General features: G+C 33.5%; 1 protein-coding gene across 1 annotated transcript in view; it reads right to left on the bottom strand.

Moving 5' to 3' along the window:
* The window catches only part of igf2r (insulin-like growth factor 2 receptor), a 131,786-nt gene that overhangs the window by 89,664 nt on the left and 19,207 nt on the right, over window positions 1-22,915 (bottom strand). Inside the window, exons 3-8 of the mRNA XM_030128409.1 lie at window positions 14,928-15,046; window positions 10,046-10,144; window positions 7,095-7,224; window positions 5,364-5,475; window positions 2,824-2,929; window positions 2,568-2,727 (exon numbers count right to left, since the gene is read on the bottom strand). Coding sequence (XP_029984269.1) covers window positions 2,568-2,727; window positions 2,824-2,929; window positions 5,364-5,475; window positions 7,095-7,224; window positions 10,046-10,144; window positions 14,928-15,046 — 726 coding nt within the window. The remainder of the gene's footprint in view (window positions 1-2,567; window positions 2,728-2,823; window positions 2,930-5,363; window positions 5,476-7,094; window positions 7,225-10,045; window positions 10,145-14,927; window positions 15,047-22,915) is intronic.

Genomic DNA, 22,915 nt, shown 5'->3' with positions numbered 1-22,915 from the left:
ATTACTCATATGGGCAAAAGTTTCTGAAAAGGTATGGATAATAGTGTTAGGTATGATTATGACATCAATATATGTTTGGTTTCAAAACAACTGACGTAGTGCCCGCTGAAAAAAAAAAACAACTAAATGTTCATTGTAAATTTTGCTTCCCCACCCTGTATATATTATTTGTGCAATAAAAGTGTCAGAAAATGTCTTTTTTTGCCAATTCTTTTGCACGTTTTTTTTTTTCAGGAAGAACTAAACTTTCCATATCTGGATATTAATTACCATTATTATGTGTAATAAATGCTTAAAACTGTGTTATAAAAAAAAAAAAAAGATTTGCAGTTTTTATTATATTTATTATGAAAAACAACTGCTGGTTTGGTTTTGGGGTCAGTGGCTCCTCCATCGGCCATCTCCAGATGGTGCAAAATGCTGCTGCACCTATAGTTTTTATTCAGTTGTTTTATTAGGTATTGGTTTATTGTTCTTATTTGTTGTTGTTTTTATTTGTACAGCTTTTTATATTTTAATCTATTCTTGTATTTTATTCTTTTATTTAGACTTTATCTATTCTTCTGTATTGTTTTTTATTTATTTTTTAATTTTTAATTTTATTTTTACAGTTGTTCTATGTCTTTTAATCCATTCTTGTATTTTACTCTGTTATTTTGGGTTTTATTTATTTTTCTGTACAGCACTTTGGTGCACTGCAGTTGTTTTAAAGTGCTTTATAAATAAAGTTGGATTGGGTTGGATTGGATATGATGGCGGTATACTCTGGTCTACATCGCAGCAAATTCAGGTTGTGTAAGGATGGTTAAAAAAAGGGAACAGGATTCTACTTTTAACAGTGACCTGACAAAATCCAGGAAGTTCAGTTCAGTTTACTCATAACACAACTTCTCCAAACTGCGACAAAATTAAACGGTGCTATGAAGCAACAACGCGTCAAATATGACATTTTTGTGAAGTACAGCCACTGCACGACTCCTGAACGACTCAGCTGCAAATGATAGTTTTACAACATTATCATATTATTATTTATATATCTATATAACATTTAATTAGTCTGGATTCCTGTATGTAATTACTGTTTGTTAGAATATGGAAAAAGTTCACACATTATTTACTAGAAATACAGATACATGTGTAAAAAAACAAGCAGATAAAACAGATTCACTGTGTTTTTACACAGAAGTAGGAAGTCGCTGTTTTAAAATACAAATCTATTGTCTGTTTCTGTGCAAAGGGAAATGATGTTTTAATTCTAACCGTAACGCATATAATAAAACAATTTACCTAAAGTAATGAACACAAACTTCATTATCATATCCAGTCAGTTTCAGATCAGTCAGCAATGAAATTCCACATGATGATGCTTTTTCTTCACTGTTTTGACTCCTTATTCTTGTCCGTTTTCACTTTCCTCTTTTTTACATCCCTTTTGTCTTTCAATAACTCCTTTAAATTTAATAAAACTGATGCAAGAAGCCTGCTTTGACAAGATCAGAAATGAAAAACTACAGATAGTTGTCTTACAATTTAGAGAGTAAAAGTTAAGTGCTTCAAAGTTCTGTTTGATTCCAGCAACAAAGTTATAATAAGTGGTTCCAGGCACAACAAACCCCACCCCTTGCATATATTGTAGCTTATTTTGGCATTGATCCAGCTGATGTCATCATGTATGTGCGTGTGCTGATGTCAGCATATCAGTTGCCTCTATATATGTGCTAAGTGTGAAGTAAATTGAAACAAAATTGATGTTTTTATAGACATTTGAAATTTCGCCCAGAAAAAAGATTCTAAAAATTCCTAAAAAATTTGAACTTTGACCTACTTTTCCAAAATGTAATCACATCTATTCTGCGTCACTGGAAATCTATAATCACAATTTGGTATGAATTAAACCAATAGTTTTGCTGCTACAGACATGTGAAATTTTGCCAATTATAAGTAAATGGGGGAAAAAAAAAAGATTTAAAAAATTCATCAAAAATTGAAACTTTTACCTATTTTTCCCAAAATGTAACGACGTTTATTCTACAACATTGGCAATCTACTAACCAAATTTGGTATGAATTCAACTAGTAGTTTTGCTGCTATAGACATTTGAAATTTTGCCTATAATAAGAAAATGGGGGGAACAACAAGATTAAAAAATTCATAAAAAATTGAAACTTTGACCTATTTTTCCAAAAATGTAGTGACATTTATTCTACAACACTGGCAATCTATAAACTAAATTTAGTATGAATTGAACCAATAGTTTTGCTGTTACAGATATTTGAAATTCCGCCTAGATTTAAAAAATTAATTAAAAAAAATTGAAGTTTGACCCACTCTTCCCCAAATTTATTGAGATCTATTCTGGGTCAGTGGCAATCTATAAACCAAATTTGGTATGAATTCAGCTAATAGTTTTTCTTCTAGAGTGTTAAAACACAAACAAACAAGCAGAACCAAAAACAATACCCCAGGGTGATAATAATAATAAAGCAGTTTCTCCATGTATTACCTTTAAGTCATACAAAAACAAATATTAAAGTAGGGGCATGTGTTTGTTGTAATCTGGAACTTACAGCTCCTGGTGAGAGGCGACAGGTCTATGGAGATGTCGTGCTGTTCGCTGGTCAGTTTGCAGGTGTGACTTTCCAAATAGTCTCTGTGACAGGCGTACTCCGTCACCCACTCCACCTCGTAACGACAGTTCAAGCCTCCGGTCATCCTGGGAGTGCTGCCCTGTGAAGCCACAAACCCACAAACAGGAAATGAGCAGAAGCAATAAAACGACCAGAAAAGAAAGCATCACAAATAATAATAAAAAGCACGTTTTACCGAATTTCTGCTTGATGGACAGATGAAAGTGATGGTGACAGCAGGAGTGTGTCCGTTACACATGGCAGGAGGAGAGTCAGTGGTCGTCTCATAGTGTAATCTGAGTCTGGAGAGAAAAGACCAGTTAGTACGTGACTGCAAACTACCATTATTTATGTTCCATTAGGCTTTAACTACTGTCGGAGGTATAAACACTTAACAAATTTTAAAAATTCAATAATTAGCACATATTTACATTTACATTTATGAATTTGGCAGATGCTTTTTTCCAAAGTAACTTACAGGAGAAAACCAAAATTAAAATAATAATAATAATAATAATAATAATAATAATAATAATAATAAATAAATAATTTTTAAAAAATACAAAAAAATACAAGGATAGATTAAAGACATAAAGCAGCTGTACAATTGAAAACTGTCGTACAGAAGAATAAAAAAACAAAATGATAGACTAAAATACAAGAATAGATTAAGAAGACATAAAAACAGCTGTACAATTAAAACAGTGAAATAAAAATACCAAGCAAAACCTCAAAATAAACAATAATACATTTAAAATTTGAATACAAAATTATTCTTGTTTTTAATTTGACCCTGTACACATCCCACACTACTTGTATATATCCTTTATCTATTGTATAGAATTGGCTTTTTGTATATTTTAAGCACTTCTTTGTAGTTTTTATACATTGTCAATATTTTTCAGTATATATTTTCAGTATTATTTTGTGATATTTTTTATAGTGTATACAGTATATATTTTCAGTATTATTTTATGTGATATTTTTTATAGTGTACACTGCACTGTAGTCTATTCTATATTATTCTACTATATTGTATTGTAGCCTACTGTATTGTATTCTGTTTATGCCCTGTCCACTCTAACACAGATATGTAACTAAACGGATACATTCAAAACATTCTGTCCACATGACCTTCCTTGTACAAAATATGACAACATAAAAACTCAAAGCTGGTTACTGTGTCCAACCTGTGGACAGCGTGGACATTACTATATGTAGCAGACGCAGAGGTTTCAATCTGACATGAAGCTGTGATTTATATTTGATGATTCAGGTGCAGCTTCATCACACAAATTTGTATTTACTTCTGGGTGAAAAGCCCAAATATAAAGAAAACTATCAATTTGACAATATACAGTCACGGAAAAAATGATTAGACCACCCCTTGTTTTCTTCAATTTCTTGTTCATTTTAATGCCTGGTCCAACTAAAGGTCCATTTGTTTGGACAAATATAATGATAGCAACAAAAATAGCTCATAGTAGTTTAATTTCAGAGCTGATATCTATCCATTTAACATGTTTTTTTTTTGATAATAACCAAAATCACTGCAGTTCTTCCATTAATATCTATGGCATTGTACTGACAAAAACAGTGCTTTTAGACATTGCATGTTTTGTTTTCTGTCTGTTTTAGTCACATGATACACACAGGAGTTAGGACTGGATTGCATAACCATTGTTTTGGATGACTTTTGATGGTCTAATAATTTTTTCCACGACTGTATTTTAACAAATAATCAGCCACAAAAAAATCCTGTCACTGTCTTCGATTACACTGGTCAACAACAAATTTATTGTTTAAGTTTTTTAAGCTGATTTAGGATCATTTTGGTGTGCTGAATCCAAAAATCACATTAATTTTGCTCAATCAGGTCAACTTTCTGAACTATGCTACATATTGGCTTTTTAACATTTTTGCTTACATTTATGGGCATTTTCACATCATATGATACAAAATTCTTTCATACTTCTTGCAATAAACGAGTTCTGAAGATTTGACTTTTGCCAATTTATGATTAATGTTTTTTTTAATATTACAGGTGAATGAAATGGCTTCGACTAGAAGATCTTACAAAAATAAGCCTGACGTATTCTGCTACCTCTGCAGTGAATACACCATTGTACCTAACAGGAATCAAGTCACAAGTTTCATAAAGTGTGCTTACCAATCTTATTTTGGTATTAAACTTGGTGACCAAGATAAAGTTTACAAAAATGTAATCAATTTTGTGAGAGGATCAATTTTTTTGAAAATCAAATTAGCAAAAAAACCTGATCTGATTGAGAAAAACAGATGTCATTTCTGGATTCAGCGGTGCAAAACGGTCCTAATTCAGTTGGAAAAACCTAGACAACTTGCAAAAAATATTTTTTTGTAACCCAGTGTTATAAATGTAATATCTCAAGTGTTAAAATGAGCCTGAATTATACTGAATATGCTGAAATGGTTATGTTTTTTTGCAGAAAATTCAGTTTCATTTTGTTTGTGACTGCAAAACCATCTCAGGGAATTGAAACATGTCACTGCCGTTAAACACCCCTAAAAACCACAGACACACACACACACACACTATGGACTCAAATAAGCAGAAATGCTCATCAGGTGACTGTCACTGACCCACTTTATTTCCGTGGATGACTTTTGATGGTCTAATAATTTTTTCCGCATCTGTATCTGCATTAAAGTGGATGAGGTATTAGATGTGCTTCTCCTCTAGTGGCTCTAGTGTACCTGTCACTGGACAACATCTCCAGCCGTGAGGTCGGAGAGCCCATGTCGTAGGAGCCGTGACTGGTGACCAGACATGCTGCGGTGCCCTCTGGACACGATTTACCTGGAAGGTCTAGAAACGAAGAAGAAGGTCAGAGCAATTTAGCAGGAATGTCAGATTACATTGGCAATTTGTGTTGTAAACATCTGAGGCACATCTGCAGGCACCACGGAATAATCTATAACTGGGATTCTGGTGTTTTTCAGGTACGTGAATGACCAGATTTCACTGTATCCTTGACATGATTAAAAATAACACCAATGTCCCTGTTTGTCAGCGTCATGTTCCATCAAGAATCAATACCAAGTTGAATTTATGAGGTTGTCAAGTTCTGTTCTATGTTCCAGTCCTGTGGTCTGGATGCAGGAGATCAATCTAACAATAGAAGTGGGCGGGACTTTCACTGGAGGAGAACTGAACTAATTCAATCAAAGTCCAGATATGACTACCTATCAGTGATCAATAGGAACTAGACTGATATCTCTAACCATTTCCATTGTGTAAGCCATTAAAATACGGACCATTATAAGTAAATTCATCACAAATTCAAAAGTCAAAATTTCTCAAAACGATGAACAAACTTTGTAGACATTGTCCCAAAGAAGCTACATACACATATGAAATGAATCCAACTAGGAGTTTCACAGAAAATTGTTAAAATCTAGACATTGGTGACCTTGGGTTTGACCCTTTGAGGTTACTCAAGGTCAAAGGTCATGAGCCCAAATGAAAGTCCATATATGACTTCTATCAGTGATCAATAGGAACTATATTGATATCTGTAACCATTTCCATTGTATAAGCCATTAAAATATGGACCATTATAAGTAAATTCATCATAAATTCAAAAGTCAAAATTTCTCAAAACTGTGAACAAACTTTGTAGACATTGTCCCAAAGAAGCTACATACAAAATTTAAAAGAATTCCAACTCGTAGTTTCATAGAAGATTGTCGAAATCTAGACATTGGTGACCTTGACTTTGACCCTTCAAGGTCACTCAAGGTCAAAGGTCATGAGCCCAAATGAAAGTCCATATATGACTTCCTCTAAGTGATCAATAGTAACTATACTGATATCTGTAAACATTTAAATGTTATAAACCATCAAAATATGGACCATTAGAAGTAAAGGCAAATTTTTAATTCAAAAATTCGTAAAAAAATAAAATTAAAAATCTAAATTTCTCGAAACTGTGAACAAGCTTTGTAGACTTTGTCCCAAGGAAGCTAAGTATAAAATTTTAAATGAATCCAACCAGTAGTTTTGGAGAAGATTGTTGAAATCTAGACACTGGTGACCTTCAGTTTGACCCCTGAAGGTCACTCAAGGTCAAAGGTCATGAGCCCAAATGAAAGTCCATATATGACTTCCTATCAGTGATCAATAGTAACTATATTGATATCTGTAACCATTTACATGTTATAAACCATCAAAATATGGACCATTATATATAAGCAAATTTTTCAAAAATTTGTCAAAAATTCAAAAATCTGAATTTCTCAAAACTGTGAACAAACTTTGTAGACGTTGTCCCAAGGAATCTACGTATAAAATTTGAAATAAATCCGATCAGTAGTTTCAAACACATGTCAACCATCACTGTTTTCTCCATCTTTAATGGATAAAATGTTCCTGTTGTTTTATTCCAGTCTTATAAATCTAACTGTGGTGCATTCACTGACACTGACCGAGGCTGCGGCAGATGTTGATGTAGAGGTCGACGGTGTCATCGCCGTCGTCTACCAGGTAGCCGTCGTTCACTTTGATCAGAGGGTTCAGGTCGTGTTTCCCCTGAGAGTCGAATGTGTAGCACGGAACCTGCAAAAGAGAGAACATCCACGTAAATGTATCATCAGGACTCGTTCCACTTGGAGGATGGAGTTATTATCATACTGGAGGGAGAGTATGGAGGCTTCTGTTATATTAGTTTTGGTACAAATTCTTCTAGTGTTACCTTTATTTTACCTGTTTTGACAAAGTTCAACCCGGATAAGAATTTCATATATGAGAAAAAAACATACTAGAATTATCAATATCAGTCAAAGTCAGCTTTATTGTCAGAGTTTCCACTACATGTACAGTAAATGTTTGTGGTGCACCGCTACGCCAAAATAAAAGCCTCCATACCTTCAGAATTATGATTTTTTTTTTTTTCCGATATTACAGATGTTAATTATACAGGGTGAGTCAGAAAAAACGCTCTTTTCATTTAATAATAATAATAATAATAAACTTTATTTGTATAGCACCTTTCATACAGAAATTGTAGCCCAAAGTGCTTCACATTGATTGAAAAAAATACAATATTAAAATACATTTAGATTTGATTAGAAATACAATAAAATAAAAATAAATATAAAAACAGCGCACATTAAAATATTTGATTATACATAGAATTTTTGAAGTGCAAGAAATAAGATGAAATTTGAAAAACAGTAAAATAAAAAATAAAAACAGAAATACAATAAAATTTAAAAAAAAATGAAAACCGCACATTCCTGGTTCCTGAATTGTGACCCCATTTTTTCATTTCATTTCATTTAAAGAAATTGTACCACTGAAATGGAAATGCTTATTTTTCTTTTGATTATACAGTCATATTGATGTGGTTATTGAGCATGTCTGGCGATTGAATCATTGATTTATGGCATAGCATAACAGAGGGAATGTCCATTGTTTATCGTGCACCGAAATATCTGCCAACACAGTTTATGCCACCGTGAATGAAATTGAAATTGTCAACCATTACAGCATGTTTACTCGCCATCAAAATGTTTTGTCTCAACGAAGTCGTCCGGCACGACCTTCAACCTGGCTACCATTCAGACTGATGCAAATCTGTGCTCGTTGTCGCATCTCTAACACAGCTCTTCTCGCCATTCGTGTTCGTCGTAGGGCTTGGATTTCAGCCGTGATGCGATTTCGGAGTTCCTGAAGAGTTTGTGGAACAGTCTGATACACACGGTTTTTAAGATACCCCCACAAGAAAAAATCAAGGGGGGTCAAGTCCGGGGATCTAGGTGGCCACTCTCTCGCCTGACCCAAACAGACAACTCGATGAGGAAATAATACCTGCAATCGCTGTGGTCTTGCCGTGATGAAAACTCCCTGGGCACTGTCATGTAGGCCTATGTCCTGAGTGTGAAAGCAAAGCCCCGACTCCTGTAATTGTTGTCAATTTCAAGTTTGTTCACTGTGGCATACATTGTGTTGGCAGGTATTTCAGTGCCCAATAAACAATGGACCTTCTCTCTCTTATGCAATGCAATAAATCTATGACTACATCACCAGACATGCTCAATAACCACATCAATATGACTGTATGGTCAAAAGAAAAATCAGTGTTTCCGTTTTAGCAGTACAATTTCTTTAAATGGAAAGAGCGTTTTTTCTGACTCACCCTGTATGGTATGAATGGATCCATATAAACATAACGTCTATATTTGTGCACATTTTTGGACCATAATAAGACTGTGAAATTGTATTCATGAAATGTGACACTGCTCTGCAAATGACGTCATTTTGAAAAACGAACACTGAAATCTCAACTTCCTGTTCGGCTCCACTGCGGCTCGCTCAAGTGTGGCGGCAAAGTATGAAGATAATTTTGTGTCTTTATTACAGAAGCAAAGGAGGGAAAAAGGCAAAAAAAAAAAAAAAAAAAATCAAGATTTGAAAACAAAAATGATGTTTTAAAATGTTCAAGCTTAACAAAATTGATTATGTTCTCATTTTCTTTCATGTCAAATCTGAAACTTCTGCTTGCAGGCCAAAATTTTATGCCAATTTTATAAGTTTTGTTTGCGAGTCCAAAGGTTTTGCACCTCTAAATCTTTTGCAAATCAAAAAGTTTCCTTGCAAGTTCAAGTGGTATTTACTTCCGGGTCAAATTCGTTTGTGAGCAGAAAAGTTTTACGTGTCAACATCTTTTGCGAAGTGTTTAGTTGTGTGTTATACTTCCTCAGACTCCTTTTCCAATATGCAAATGAAGTCATACTTTGTTTTCATGTATAGGTTTTTGGGAGTTTTTTTGTTTTGTTTTGTTTTCTTGCAATCTGTTTAATTTATAAGGACTATGTAGGATTACTTTGTTTTGTTCCATATTCAAAATAAACTAAACTTTATTTCCTTTTAATTTAGTTGAAATTGTTTTAACTGTACAGTTTATTTCCTTTATTTCCTTATACTTGAAATTGTTTTAATTGTACAGTTTATTTCCTTTATTTCATTTTAGTTTAGTTTAATTGTTTATTGGTCGTGTGAAGGGAACTCACAAAGTAAGAACTTCATTGCTCAGTACTGCTGTGTATATGACAATAAACTTCTTCCATCTGGAATTTTGAATCTTCTTTGTTTCGACAGTTTGTAAATGTAAATATTTTCTTAACTTAATATTTTTTTTGTACAAAAACAAAGACAAAATTAGTAGTTGTCATTATTTACGGTAATTATGTTCTTATTTTACTGCTCTGATCACTTTGGGCTGAATGTGGAACTTGAGCTAAAATGCGTTTGACACTTCTGGAGTTAATTTCCTGGTAAATACCTACGTAGGTTATGGTTTTTCACACCTTAGGCTCATCATTTCCTGTCGGTTACCTTCTGGTTCCTTCAGTGAGTCATTCCTTCCATCACTCACCTCTTTGTGAGGCTTGAATTTGTCTTTCTTGCAGGCGGCGTACGTCCTCCACTCGAAGTAATGCACACACTGAGCCACGGCCACAAACTCTGGGGTTCCCTGAAACAAACAAAACCACAGACATGAGTAAGAGCCAGAGTTTAATATGATGACAAAAGGATCGCAGATTAAAAGGCTGAGTTATGAGCTGCTCTGCAAACGACAACATGACGTCCACTGGTTAACCTCACTCTGCCACTTCCTGTTTGAAAACCTGAACATTCGCTTCAATTTCATGATATAAAGTTGTAGTTTTAGTACCACTTTAGTACAGGTTTAACCCTCCTGTTATGTTGACCTGTTTTAAACTTTAACCCGTGAAGACCCAGTGCTACTTTTGTGACAGTTCCAAAATGAATTTTTCTTTTTATAATGATTTATCACCATTTACTCTAATATCATCCTCTGTATTTTGCATTTTTAAGTGAAAATCAAGTATTTTCCTGTGTTTAATTTACTGATTATGTAGATGTTCATTAAAGATCAGATTAAAGTTGAAGGTTATTATATCCACAACAGGGAAAACTGAGGAAAAATCATTAACTGAACAGAAAATCTGCACCGATTTCATGACATAGAGTTTTAATTTTAGTATCGTTTTAGAACAAGTTTAACCATCCTGTTATGTTCTGGGTCAAATTGACATGTTTTAAAATTTAAAGATCTAGGAAAAATAAAGCAAAAATAATGAACAAAAATGAATAAAATAACCAACAAAAGAAACAAAATGAATAAAAAAAACAACTAATAAATCACAAAAATGAACAAAATATTTAAATAGTGCAATATAATCGACAAAAATATAAAATAATTGCCAAAATGAACAAAGTAACCAACAAAATTCATGAAATGAATAAAAAAAACAACTAAGAAATCACAAAAATTAACAAAATAATGAATAAAAAGAACAAAAACAAACTACATTTATCATTTTCATTTGTCAGTCTCTGTGTTTAGATCAGATCTGATATGTGAAGCATGAACAGCAGGAAAAACTAAAGTTTCATGGTAAAAACAGCTTCTTTAAACTGAAGTGTTCGTATTTCAGAGCTTCATATTGTTCTAGTGATCGTCTATTTTACGGATGTCCCTGAACTACTCCTGTCTCACGTTCACACTCTCATCAATTCCATCTCAGCCTCAGCAGATTAGGATTGAAGCGACACTTTAAAGACTCCTGAAGTGAACAGACCTGTGTTCTCAGCTCCCTCCTTCATTCATACTCCACCAGTTCCTTCGTTCTTAAGAAAACACAGTGTTAAGTGGGTCTGAGTGGGTCTAAGGGGGTCTGGGTGGGACTGAGTGGGTCTAAGGGGGTCTGGGTGGGACTGAGTGGGTCTAAGGGGGTCTGGGTGGCATGTGTTTCATGAAAAAAATACTAAATTAACATTTTTGTTTCTTCTGTTGACAAATTTTTCCCCCAAACACCGACTGAAAATGGTCATTTGGAAAGACTTCAATGCAAAAATGAAAACTGAACTATCCAAAGAAAAGATCAGTTTCATATTTATTCTTTTTAAAAATGTCAAGAAGTATTAAGAAATACATATTTAGTGGAATAATTGCATTCATGCATCTCCAGTCATTCAGTAGATCGTACACGTTGTAGAATTGACAAAACTATTCTTCATGTCAAAAACAACATGCATTTCAATCTTTATCATATTAATGATTCTTTTCTAAAAAAGATAAATCATGGAAAAAAAAAAAAAAAAATCCAGAGTTGCTACTATTTCAATGCAGAACACACCTTCACAGCTTTTTTTTTTCTCTATTTATTTGTTTATTTATTTATCTTTCTACAGATTTGTTTTACCCAAATCTTTTATTTCAACTGCTTTTATGTGTATTTTTACAGTAGGTTTTATATATGACGTGCAGATTTGATGGCATTTTTAATTTCATTGTACTTGTTACAATGACAAATTAACACATTCTATTCTATTCTATTCTATTCTATTCTATTCTATTCTATTCTATTCTAATTATAGACAGATGTGGCAAAAACTACACTCAAAACCAATGACTTAAGTCAAATCTCATGTTAGTAAAGTATCATACAAAGATAATTAAAGCTAATGTCATTAAAAATCATATACAGTCATTGAAATGATATGCGGTTGCAGAAAAAATTATTAGACCATCCTTTGTTTTCTTCAATTTCTTGTTCATTTTCATGCCTGGTCCAACTAAAGGTCCATTTGTTTGGACAAATATAATGATAACAACAAAAATAGCTCATAGTAGTTTAATTTCAGAGCTGATATCTATCCATTTAACATGTTTTCTTAATAATAACTAAAATCACTTCAGTTCTTCCATCAATATCTATGGCATTGTTCTGACAAAAACAGTGCTTTTAGACATTCCATGTTTCCTTTTCTGTCTTTTTTAGTCACGTGACACACACAGGAGTTAGCAGTTGATTGCATAAGTATTGTATTTTAACAAATAATCAGCCACAAAAAAATCCTGTCACTGTCTTCGATAATAAATGTAATATCTCAAGTGTTAAAATGAGCCTGAATTATATTGAATATGTTGAAATGACTACGTGTCATTGCAGAAAATTCAGTTTCATTTTTCGATGTTCGTAACTGCAAAACCACGTCGGGGAATTGAAACATGTCAGTGCCGTGAAACACCCCTAAAAACCACAGACACACACACACTATGGACTTAAATAAGCAGAAATGCTCATCAGGTGACTGTCATCGACCCACTTTATTTCCACTCAGATTCACTTCCTTTCATCGCAGCCGTCTCTGAAGTTGAAGTCGAAGTGTCATTGTTCATTTGAGTTTCAACACACCAGCAAAGCATACATCAGATGCAAGTCACTGTGAGTTGAGAGAAAAAAACGCCACCTCAAAAACCACCAAACGTGCATTATTTCCTCCTCAGAGCGGAACATTAGACGGTTCCATACTGTTGAACTGAAGGCCATAAAGAGCTTAAAAATGCTTAGTGTTCATATTCAGACGCCCACATTTCTGCTGAGGAAACATGGACTCTGTCAGGATTCATTCATTTAGGATTTTATGGATCTTTATGTTACAAACTCAGAGGTTAACGTACTGATATAGTTGGTTTCCACAGCTGACAGGCACTACACTATAAAATACACTTTAATAAATATAAATACAGTACTGTGCAAATGTCCTGGTTCAACATCCTGTTTGTTGGTTTAGTAGACGTCTAATGTCCACATATATGTACTTGTCAGTGTCTATATTAAGATGAATCAAAAAAATGAATAAAATAATTAACAAAATGAGAAAAAATGAACAAAACAATCAATAAAATGAACAAAACAATTATTAAAATGAAAAAAAAAAAAACTCAAAAATGACCATAATCAACAAAAATCAAAAAAAGAATCACAAAAATGAATAAAATAATTAACAAAATTAGTAAAAATGACCAAAATAATGACCAAAATAAACAAAATAATCAATGAAATGAACAAAATAACCCCAAAAATGACCAAAATCAACAAAAGAATCACAAAAATGAATAAAATAGTTAATAAAGTGAGTAAAAATGACCAAAATAATGAACAAAATAAACAAAATAATCAATAAAATTAACCAAATAACAGCAAAAATTACCAAAATCAACAAATGAATTACAAAAATGAATAATGAAGAAAATGAGTAAATATTACCAAAATAATCAACAAAATGGACAAAACAATCAATAAAATGAACAAAATAACCACAAAAATTACCAAAATCAACAAAAATCAACAAACGACTCACAAAAATTATTACAATTATGAACAAAATGATTAAAAATGAACAAAATAATCTACAAAATGGACAAAACAATCAATAAAATGAACAAATAATCCCAAAAATTACCAAAATCAACAAAAGAATCACAAAAATGAATAAAATAATTAACAAAATGAGTAAAAATGAACAAAATACTCAACAAAATGAACAAAACTATTAATAAAATGAACAAAATAACCCCAAAAATTACCAAAATCAACAAAAGAATCATAAAAATGCATACAATTATTAACAAAATGAGTAAAAATGACCAAAATGATACAACAAAATGAATAAAATCATCAACAAAAATAGCTAAAATAAACCCAAAAAAAAACATCAGTCGCTGATGAAATAACCAAAAAGACAAACAAAATTAACAAAAACCTATGACCTACTTCCATAATTCAAAAACCCCTGTCTTTGTCTGCTAACTTTAACACCCAACTCATTATTTTATTTATTGTATCCTGTGGGCTCTAAAGGCAGTAAATGAATGGTCCTTGTCTTTCTTTCCGGGGGGTTTTCCTTTTTTTTCCCCCTCTCTCTCTCTCTTTTCTTTTTTCTGTCTTGTTTTGTTTTGTCTTGTCTTGGTTCACAAAATCACAGATCACAAAATATGATTTTTTTTTCAAAATACTACATAAAAATTGGATTACATATTATTTGATTTTTGCAGCCTGGAATATGTCAATGATTAACAGCAACATTAACAATGTTAATAAATTAACTTAAACCCTCACCTCTCAAATGAAGCCCAGATATTAGTAAAAGCAGGATTGATGCCTTAATGACTTTCGGATCAAAAACAGTGGTTCTAATGGAAGAAATAGTGCGTTTTAGGCACACTTGGCAGACAGATGCTAGTCTTGTAATTTTCTTTTGTTTACAATGTTGAAATTTAAGTTGTTGGCCAGAATTTTAAAGATCATGCAAAAATGAACAACTTCTGAATTCTAACCTTACTTAAATTGCGAAAAATAATATGAAGTTTTTTAACACGAAGTGCAAAGTGTGCTTAAAAAGTGCACCCGGATACCGGAGGGTAAAAAAAGAAAGAACCTTACCATGGTTTTCCCACACTGGAAGCTGATGCTGGTCTGGACGTTGTTGCTGCTTCCTGGACATTTCTCGGCGCTGTTGTAATCCAGTACCTTCCCAGACCGTTTCTGCTGGGACAGCTCACCTGAAAGACAAAACACACAGCGTTGGGTACACCGGGTTTATTCAGAGACACCGCTGTTCAAGGACAATGCAGATGTCTGACGGTAAACAGGCATGAATTACACTTCGAGGTGGATTCAGACCAAAGATCCGTGACAACACAACATTATTTAGGACAGACCTGGGCAGTGTACGGCCCGATATCTGACCCTGACCGGTCCACATGAGGTCTCTGGCAAATTAAAAGTCAATGTAAATATATATAAATGCAACCAATACAAAGACACTGCTTTTATTTTGAAGGATCTGCTAAATTAACTTATGCACCGATTGGTTTTCTGGTCACCTAACGCCAAAAAAAAAAAAAAAAAGACTGATTCAGAACGCAGAATTTTTAACAAAGTGTAAGTATTTCTTCATTTAAGTCAGACGTAAAGAAAAAGAAAAGGAACTTAGATATGCAAACAAAGGTGGATGGATTTTTTTTTCATGTTAAGTTAATGTAGAGTTGGTTTTGCATATTCACAAAAAATGTTTTTGTGAATATTCATGACATAGTTGTATTCTGTGCTCCACATTTTCATTGTATTCTTTCATTTACTGTTTTTATACAGATCTATACTGAGCAGAGCTGCAAGTGCATTTGTCTGGCCCTTAACAACTGTCAAAGTTAAATAAGAAAATTAATTGTCCACCCCTGATTTAGGATGTTTTAGAGTAAAGTTGAAATCCTGCAAAGTCACCCACCACTAATATTAACATAATATAATCCATTAAGTGCAATAAGCTCATATAATCATGATAACTGTCTCAATCCTGTCATGTAAAAATGCCGAAAAAACAAATAAATGTTATATTTTAGAATCTTCATCCACCTTTTGGGATGTAACTCACTCTTTTGATAACGTCATCTTGTTGCAGTCAAATTATTCGTATTTTTTCTTCACATTTCAGACACTTGGGAAGAAAAATCTCCCATTAAACTTCAAGGAAATATTAATGTTTATAAATTATATGGACATAAATATTGGGACACATCATGTCTACAGCTGTAAGATGTCCTGTTCATGATGATTTGAGATAAAAACATCAATATTTCCTTCAAGTTTAATGGGAGATTTTTCTTCCTCAGTGCGATGTGAAGAAAGTAGATAGTTAATTATAGTAGAAAATTATTATTTACAGTCAGAGCATAAAAAATATTTTAGAAATTTAGAGGCGGAACATTTAAAATCATAGTCATGGATTAAAAAAAAAAAAAAATCAATGTTAAATGTCAAAGTAAAAAAGTCAAATCTTTTACTTTCCTGGGTCTCAGAAGGATATAAAATATATAATATATACATGTATTACAGCACATACTTGCCAAACTACTTTAGTATATTGATATAAACATCAATATTTCTGTGAGGAACTATGAAAAAAAATGATCTCTGAGGCATTCTGAAAGCAAAAATAACAATTTAAACCAAACTAAAAACATTTTTAATGCCTCTGGACATCGAATTTAATGCTTTTTAATGCCTTGATTTTCACCAAATCTATTTAATTAATTTTTAATGCTTTTTAATGACCCGTAGAAACCCTGTTAAACTCTGTTACTAAATGTTTTGTGTATTTGTAGATCCACTGTGATCTGAAAGTTGTAATGTACGTGTGTAAATGATAAACTGAGGCAGAATATTGTTAAAATTGCACTTATTTTCCTTAAGAAATTTCAGATTTTTCATGTTATTCACATTTTGCCAAATAAAACATTTAGTAAAAAACATCTCTAACACATTTTGGAAGCAAAGATAACAATTTAAACCAAACTAACCAATGCAATGATATTTATCCCATAATATAAAACTATATTCTGACATTAGTCACTATTGTTTTTATCCCAGACCCCTGTTCGAAAACAAACATCTGAATTCAGCGTGTCCACATACTTTTGTCCATATAATGCATAAACACACCATTGACTTTCATTCTAATGGTTAATCTGTCATTTTTTTTCCTCCTAAATTCAGAAGTTAGAGTTATTTGTGAACTGACCCAATGCCCTATAGCATTCGTCTCTGCTCTGTGACATTTATAGGACATATTTATCACAGAAACACTCAAAACTAAAAACAGATCGCAGTGGGAAACGTCCTGTGTGACTCAAACTAAAGCTCAGGCGGTTAAATAAACTCACAACAGGTCATCTGGAGACACTAAATAATGTCTTCAAGGTGGTGGATAAGAGGCAGAGAGAAGACTGAATAAGAACGGTATGAATTCATTTTAGTTGAGTTCTTTCAGGAGGAATCAACAGAAGCCAACCTGGGTTCAACATTTCTCTCTGGGTCATAAAATCAGCTCCACAGACCTTTTACAGTTTTGAATGCGTGGTTTTCCCTTCAGACTTCTACACATATATCACACCAGACTGGATAGATGGTGAGATAGATAGATTTTTGAGCAAATATGCTTTTTAAAAGTGTGAGTATAGGTCTAAAATTAGGCTAAAAGACAACAGATATTCTCATATACTATACATTTTGTCATGTCATTTTTAATGTGTTTTATAATCAACCTAATACTGAGCCAACTGAGTTTCAGAGCACAGAAATAATTTTTTAAAAAAATCACTATTACATTCACTTTCATTTGTTTTATGAATGAATGAATGATTGAATAAATGATTTTTGACATAGAACTGGGTTTCTGCAGGTATCAGCAAATCTAATTTAATGCTTTTTAATGCCCTTTTTAATGCCATTTTAAACACATTTAATGCCCATGTTCAACTGTAGATACAGTTTCATATATACTTCTGATCAAAATTATTAAATGTTTATATAATCAGAATAAATTGTGAATAACAATTCTTTATTTCCATCAAGTGTATTTAATTTTTTAATGCCTCTGGACATTGAATTTAATGCTTTTTAATGCCATTTAAGGCCTTAATTTTAACAAAATCTATTTAATGACTTGTAATGCTTTTTAATGACCTGCAGAAACCCTGTCATAAATAGCATTATACAACCACCAACAAAAGCAAATGCCCGAAGCAAATTACCAACATCAGACAACCAAAACAAAAAGAAAAAAAGAAAAAGAAAAAGACAAATTCATACTATTATACAATAGAAATACTTAACATTATTTTAGTGTTATTTACACCTCTAAAAAGGAGTGGGAAGTAAATCACTTCTTCAATCCAACCCCTTTATTACAATACCACACACAAACTATATAAATACATGTACATATGCCTATATCAACCAATAAACCATATATAATTCTATATCATAAATATATTAGCTTATATAAACACAATACATCCTCTTAAGTCCCAGCAATTCATTGTCCCCCTTTGTAGAAGAAAATAAAAATAAATTAATTAATTTAAAAAAAAAAACAAACAATTTAATATGTATCTGAAAACCTTGCATTATGCCATTGCCAATCAAGACAATTATTTGACGTCAAAAAGTCAAAACTTTTACTTTCCTGGGTGTCAGGAGGATAAAAAATATGGAATATATACATGTATTACAGCACAAACTAGGCAAAACACTTTATTATATACATATAAACGTCAATATTTCTGAGAAAGATTAAGTAAAAATCATCTCTGAGTCATTTTGGAAGCAAAAATAATTATTTAATCAAAACTAACCAATGCAATAATATTTATCCCATAATATTAAACTATATTCTAACATTAGTCATTATTGTTTTGTATCCCAGACCCCTGTTAGAAAAGAAACACCTGAATTCAACGTGTCCACATACTTTTGTCCCTATAGTGTACGTCATTATTGTGTGTGCTTTCTGTTTATACTAACACTGACCCCATGGTGGCGCTCTACAACTGTCTGTGTGATTAAAAACAATCAGGTGTGTTTGACGACGAGGAACTCTATATTGATTTCCTTTAACTAAACACAGACTAAGTTTATTTACACACTGGTGCAAACTCTGCAGCTGTGAAGGAGCATTTCAGACGAGATCCTTAATATAAGAAAGTGTTTTAAGGTGTTATTTATTTATATTTTTATGAGCGTGTGTGTTCCCACTAACACCGCTACGGCTGGAGTTGAATAACAAGTGGATCATAAAGGAATGTAACTGAACAACAGAGTGACCTACTAACACAGAAAACTCAGCTGACACCACGCTCCTATCAGTTTGGACAAATGTTTCAACACAAAGTCCTGAATTAAAGCTGCATTTTCTTGGACAAAACGCTGCGTGAACAGATAAGACAAACAAGTGGAACATACTGTGTACCGTCTAGTGTTACTGAAGTTACTCTGGATATTTTGATTAGAGTTAAAACGAATACGAAAGGAAAGTTAATCAGCAACTAGTTTTATAACCATGAGTTGAAAAGGTAGAGTTTAGATCCACACCAGAGGTTCAGTGGAGCTGGAAACAACAACACAGTGAGCTAAATGTTTAAAACAGGGGGGTCAAACATATGGCCTGTGGGCCAAAACTGGACCACCAAAAGGGTCCAATCCAGCCCACGAAGGATAAATATGTGAAATGAAAAAGTGCAAAAAAAAAAAAAAAAAAAAAAAAAAAAAAAAAAAAATATATAATATATATATATATATATATATATATATATATATATATATATATATATATATATATACATACAATAAAGGATGTTAAAATCAAATCACACATCCCACACATTGTTACCATGTGTTATTGTATTATGTGTTTATCTAAATCATATTATATTTGTTCATAATCATATAAAACTAGAAACCCAATTATTTAATTATAAGTATCAGCCATATTATAGTATATAGTATAGATATGCTTAGAATAAGAAGGTTATTATTGTTATTAATTTTTTAAGGAGAAGGGGTCGGAGTGTATTAGTTATAATTCTACTCACTCCTTTTCGAATATGTATTACATATCTTATGTCTTATGTTTAAGTGTTTTGTTTTTTTATTTTCTTCTATTTTAAACATTCATATTCAAAATAAATACATCCATCAATCAATCAAACAATTCATCAAACTATGAATAACTACAATTTTCTTCATACAGGGTTTCTGCAGGTATCAGAAAATCTAATTTAATGCCACTTTAAACAAATGTAATGCCCATGTCCAACTGCAGATACAGTTTTACATAGAGTTTTATGTCGGTTAACCAGGTTCTGAATAGTTCCTCCTCCAGTCACTTCTGCTGAAACTTGCATTTTCCCATTTTTCCCACATTTGCTAATATTCCCTCTGTTCTTTCGCCACAGCATGAGCACGCTCACAGCACGTTGCATTCCAAGCATCCGGTGTTCTGACTTCATTTATCGGCCATACACAATAGCCAATTAAAGGGTTCCGCCTGTCAATCATCACACTATACTTCCAAGCAAAATTATTAAATGTTTATATAGTCAAAATAAATTGTGTATTAAAAAGTGTATTTAATTTTTTAATGCCTCTGGACATTGAATTTAATGCTTTTTAATAGGGGTGGGAATCTTTTTCTATCTAACGATTCAATTCGATTCCGATTTTTGGGGCTATGATTCGATTCAAAATCAATTTTCGATTCGTAACGATTTTCGATTCAAAACGACTTTCGATTCATAATGATTTCTGCTTCAATCTATAGGTGTGCAAAGGATCCTCATGATCTACTCCAGTTTACCCGCTAATCGGTAACCCTAACAGCTAATCGCGCTAGCCGCCAATCGCGCTAATCGTTAACCCAAACCGCTAATAGCACTAGCTGCTAATCACTAACCCTAACTGCTAATAGCACTAGCTGCTAATCGCTAACTCTAACTGCTAATAGCACTAGCTGCTAATCGCTAACCCTAACTGCTAATCGTGCTAATGGCATGAAACTGCCGATGGATTTGTTTCATTTTTTAAAATCGATTTTGGAACATTTTAAAATCGATTCTGAATTGTAGAAAATGAGAATTGCAATTTTTATATGAATTGATTTTTTGGCAAGCCCCTACTTTTTAATGTCATTTAAGGCCTTGATATCCACAAAATCTATTTAATGACTTTTACTGCTTTTTAATGACCTGCAGAAACCCTGTTAAAACTCTTTTACTAAATGTTTTGTGTATTTGTAGATCCACTGTGATCTGAAAGTTGTAATGTACGTGTGGAAATGATAAACTGAGGCAGAATATTGTTAAAATTGCACTTATTTTCCTTAAGAAATTTCAGGTTTTTCATGTTATTCATATTTTGCAAAATAAAACATTTAGTAAAAACCATCTCTGAGGTGTTTTGGAAGTAAAGATAACAAATTTAAACCAAACTAACCAATGCAATGATATTTATCCCATAATATAAAACTATAGTCTGACATTAGTCATTATTGTTTTGTATCCCAGACCCGTTAGAAAAGAAACACCTGAATTCAATGTGTCCACATACTTTTGTCCACATAGTGTAGCTGCATCGTGGGAAAGTGTAACAAGCATTTTGACATTTTATGATTTCAGATTATTATTTATGAGCTGATTAACGGACAATAAAAACGAGTTGCAGCTGATATGTTTGTGATAGTGAGGTGGAAAAGGCTGAAAAATTTATCAACGACTTGACAGCGTGAATAAAGCAAAACAGAGGAGAGAGAGAGAGAGAGAGTGAGAGAGAGAGACAGAGACAGACAGAGAGAGCGAGACAGAGTAAGAGACAAAGAGAGAGAGATGGAGAGAGAGAGAGAGAGAGAGAGAGAAAGAAAGAGAGACAGAGATGGAGAGAGACAGAAAGAGAGAGAGAGAGACACAGAGAGAGAGAAAGACAGAGAAAGAGACAAAGAGAGAGCGATGGAGAGAGAGAGAGAAAGAGACAGAGATGGAAAGAGAGAGAGAGGGAGAGAGAGAGAGAGAGAGAAAGAGAGACAGGGATGAAGAGAACGAGAAAGAGAGAGACACAGAGAGAGAGACAGAGAAAGAGACAGAGAGAGACGGAGAGAGAGAGAGAGAGAAAGTCACAGAGACAGAGAGACAGACAGAAAGAGAGAGAGAAAGACAGAGAGAGAGAGTGAGGGAGAGAGACAGACAGAGACAGAGAGACAGAGGGAGAGACGGAGAGAGAGAAAGACAGAGAGGAGGAGAAAGAGAGAAGAGACACAGAGACAGAGAGAGTAGGAGAGACAGAGAGAAAGACGGAGAGAGAGAGGAAGAGAGAGAGAGAGACAGAGAGAAAGAGAGAGAGATGGAGAGGAAGAGAGAGAAAGACAGAGACAGAGAAAGAGAGACAGACAGAAAGAGAGAGAGAAAGAGACAGAGAGAGACAGAGACACAGAGAGAGAGAGGGAGAAAGACACAGAGAGAGAGAAAGACACAGAGAAAGGGACAGAGAAAGAGAGAGAGAAAGACAGAGAGAGAGAGAGAGAGAGCGAGAACAGGGCGGTGGGCGAGCAAGCAGAGCGTGACATCTGAGTCTATTTGCGAGCGTTTATGTCTGATGATGCGTTCCCGGGTCATGTGATAAGTCAGATACGATGATTAATCCCCGAACCATGTGACTCCTGCTGCTTCTTGTTTGTCTCGTCTTGGTTCCTTCACTTTTCCAGTCTTCACATGTACACAGAACTAGAATAAACACAGACTAATAAACAAAAACACAAACCCTGACATGAGTGATTGGAGGGGGTTGCGCAGCTCTGCGTCGCCGTCAGACGATACTCTGCGTCTGAGAGCTGACGGGAAGGTCACGACCTGCGACTGTAGGACACGCTGTTGTTATGTGACTCTGAAATAACTGTGTCTGGCGGCTTGTCTCCTTTAGACAAATCACCGGCAGAACCAGAGTCACTGACGCAGCTCGAACTGTGAATGAAGCAGCTGAAGACCCACCTCCTCACCTCCACTGGACTAAATTTAACACACTTCTAAGGCAGGAGCGTCAGACTG

This window comes from Sphaeramia orbicularis, chromosome 24 (genome assembly GCF_902148855.1).
Source record: "Sphaeramia orbicularis chromosome 24, fSphaOr1.1, whole genome shotgun sequence".
In the NCBI taxonomy this organism is placed as follows: Eukaryota; Metazoa; Chordata; class Actinopteri; order Kurtiformes; family Apogonidae; genus Sphaeramia; species Sphaeramia orbicularis.
This window is presented reverse-complemented; position numbering and strand designations above follow the sequence as displayed.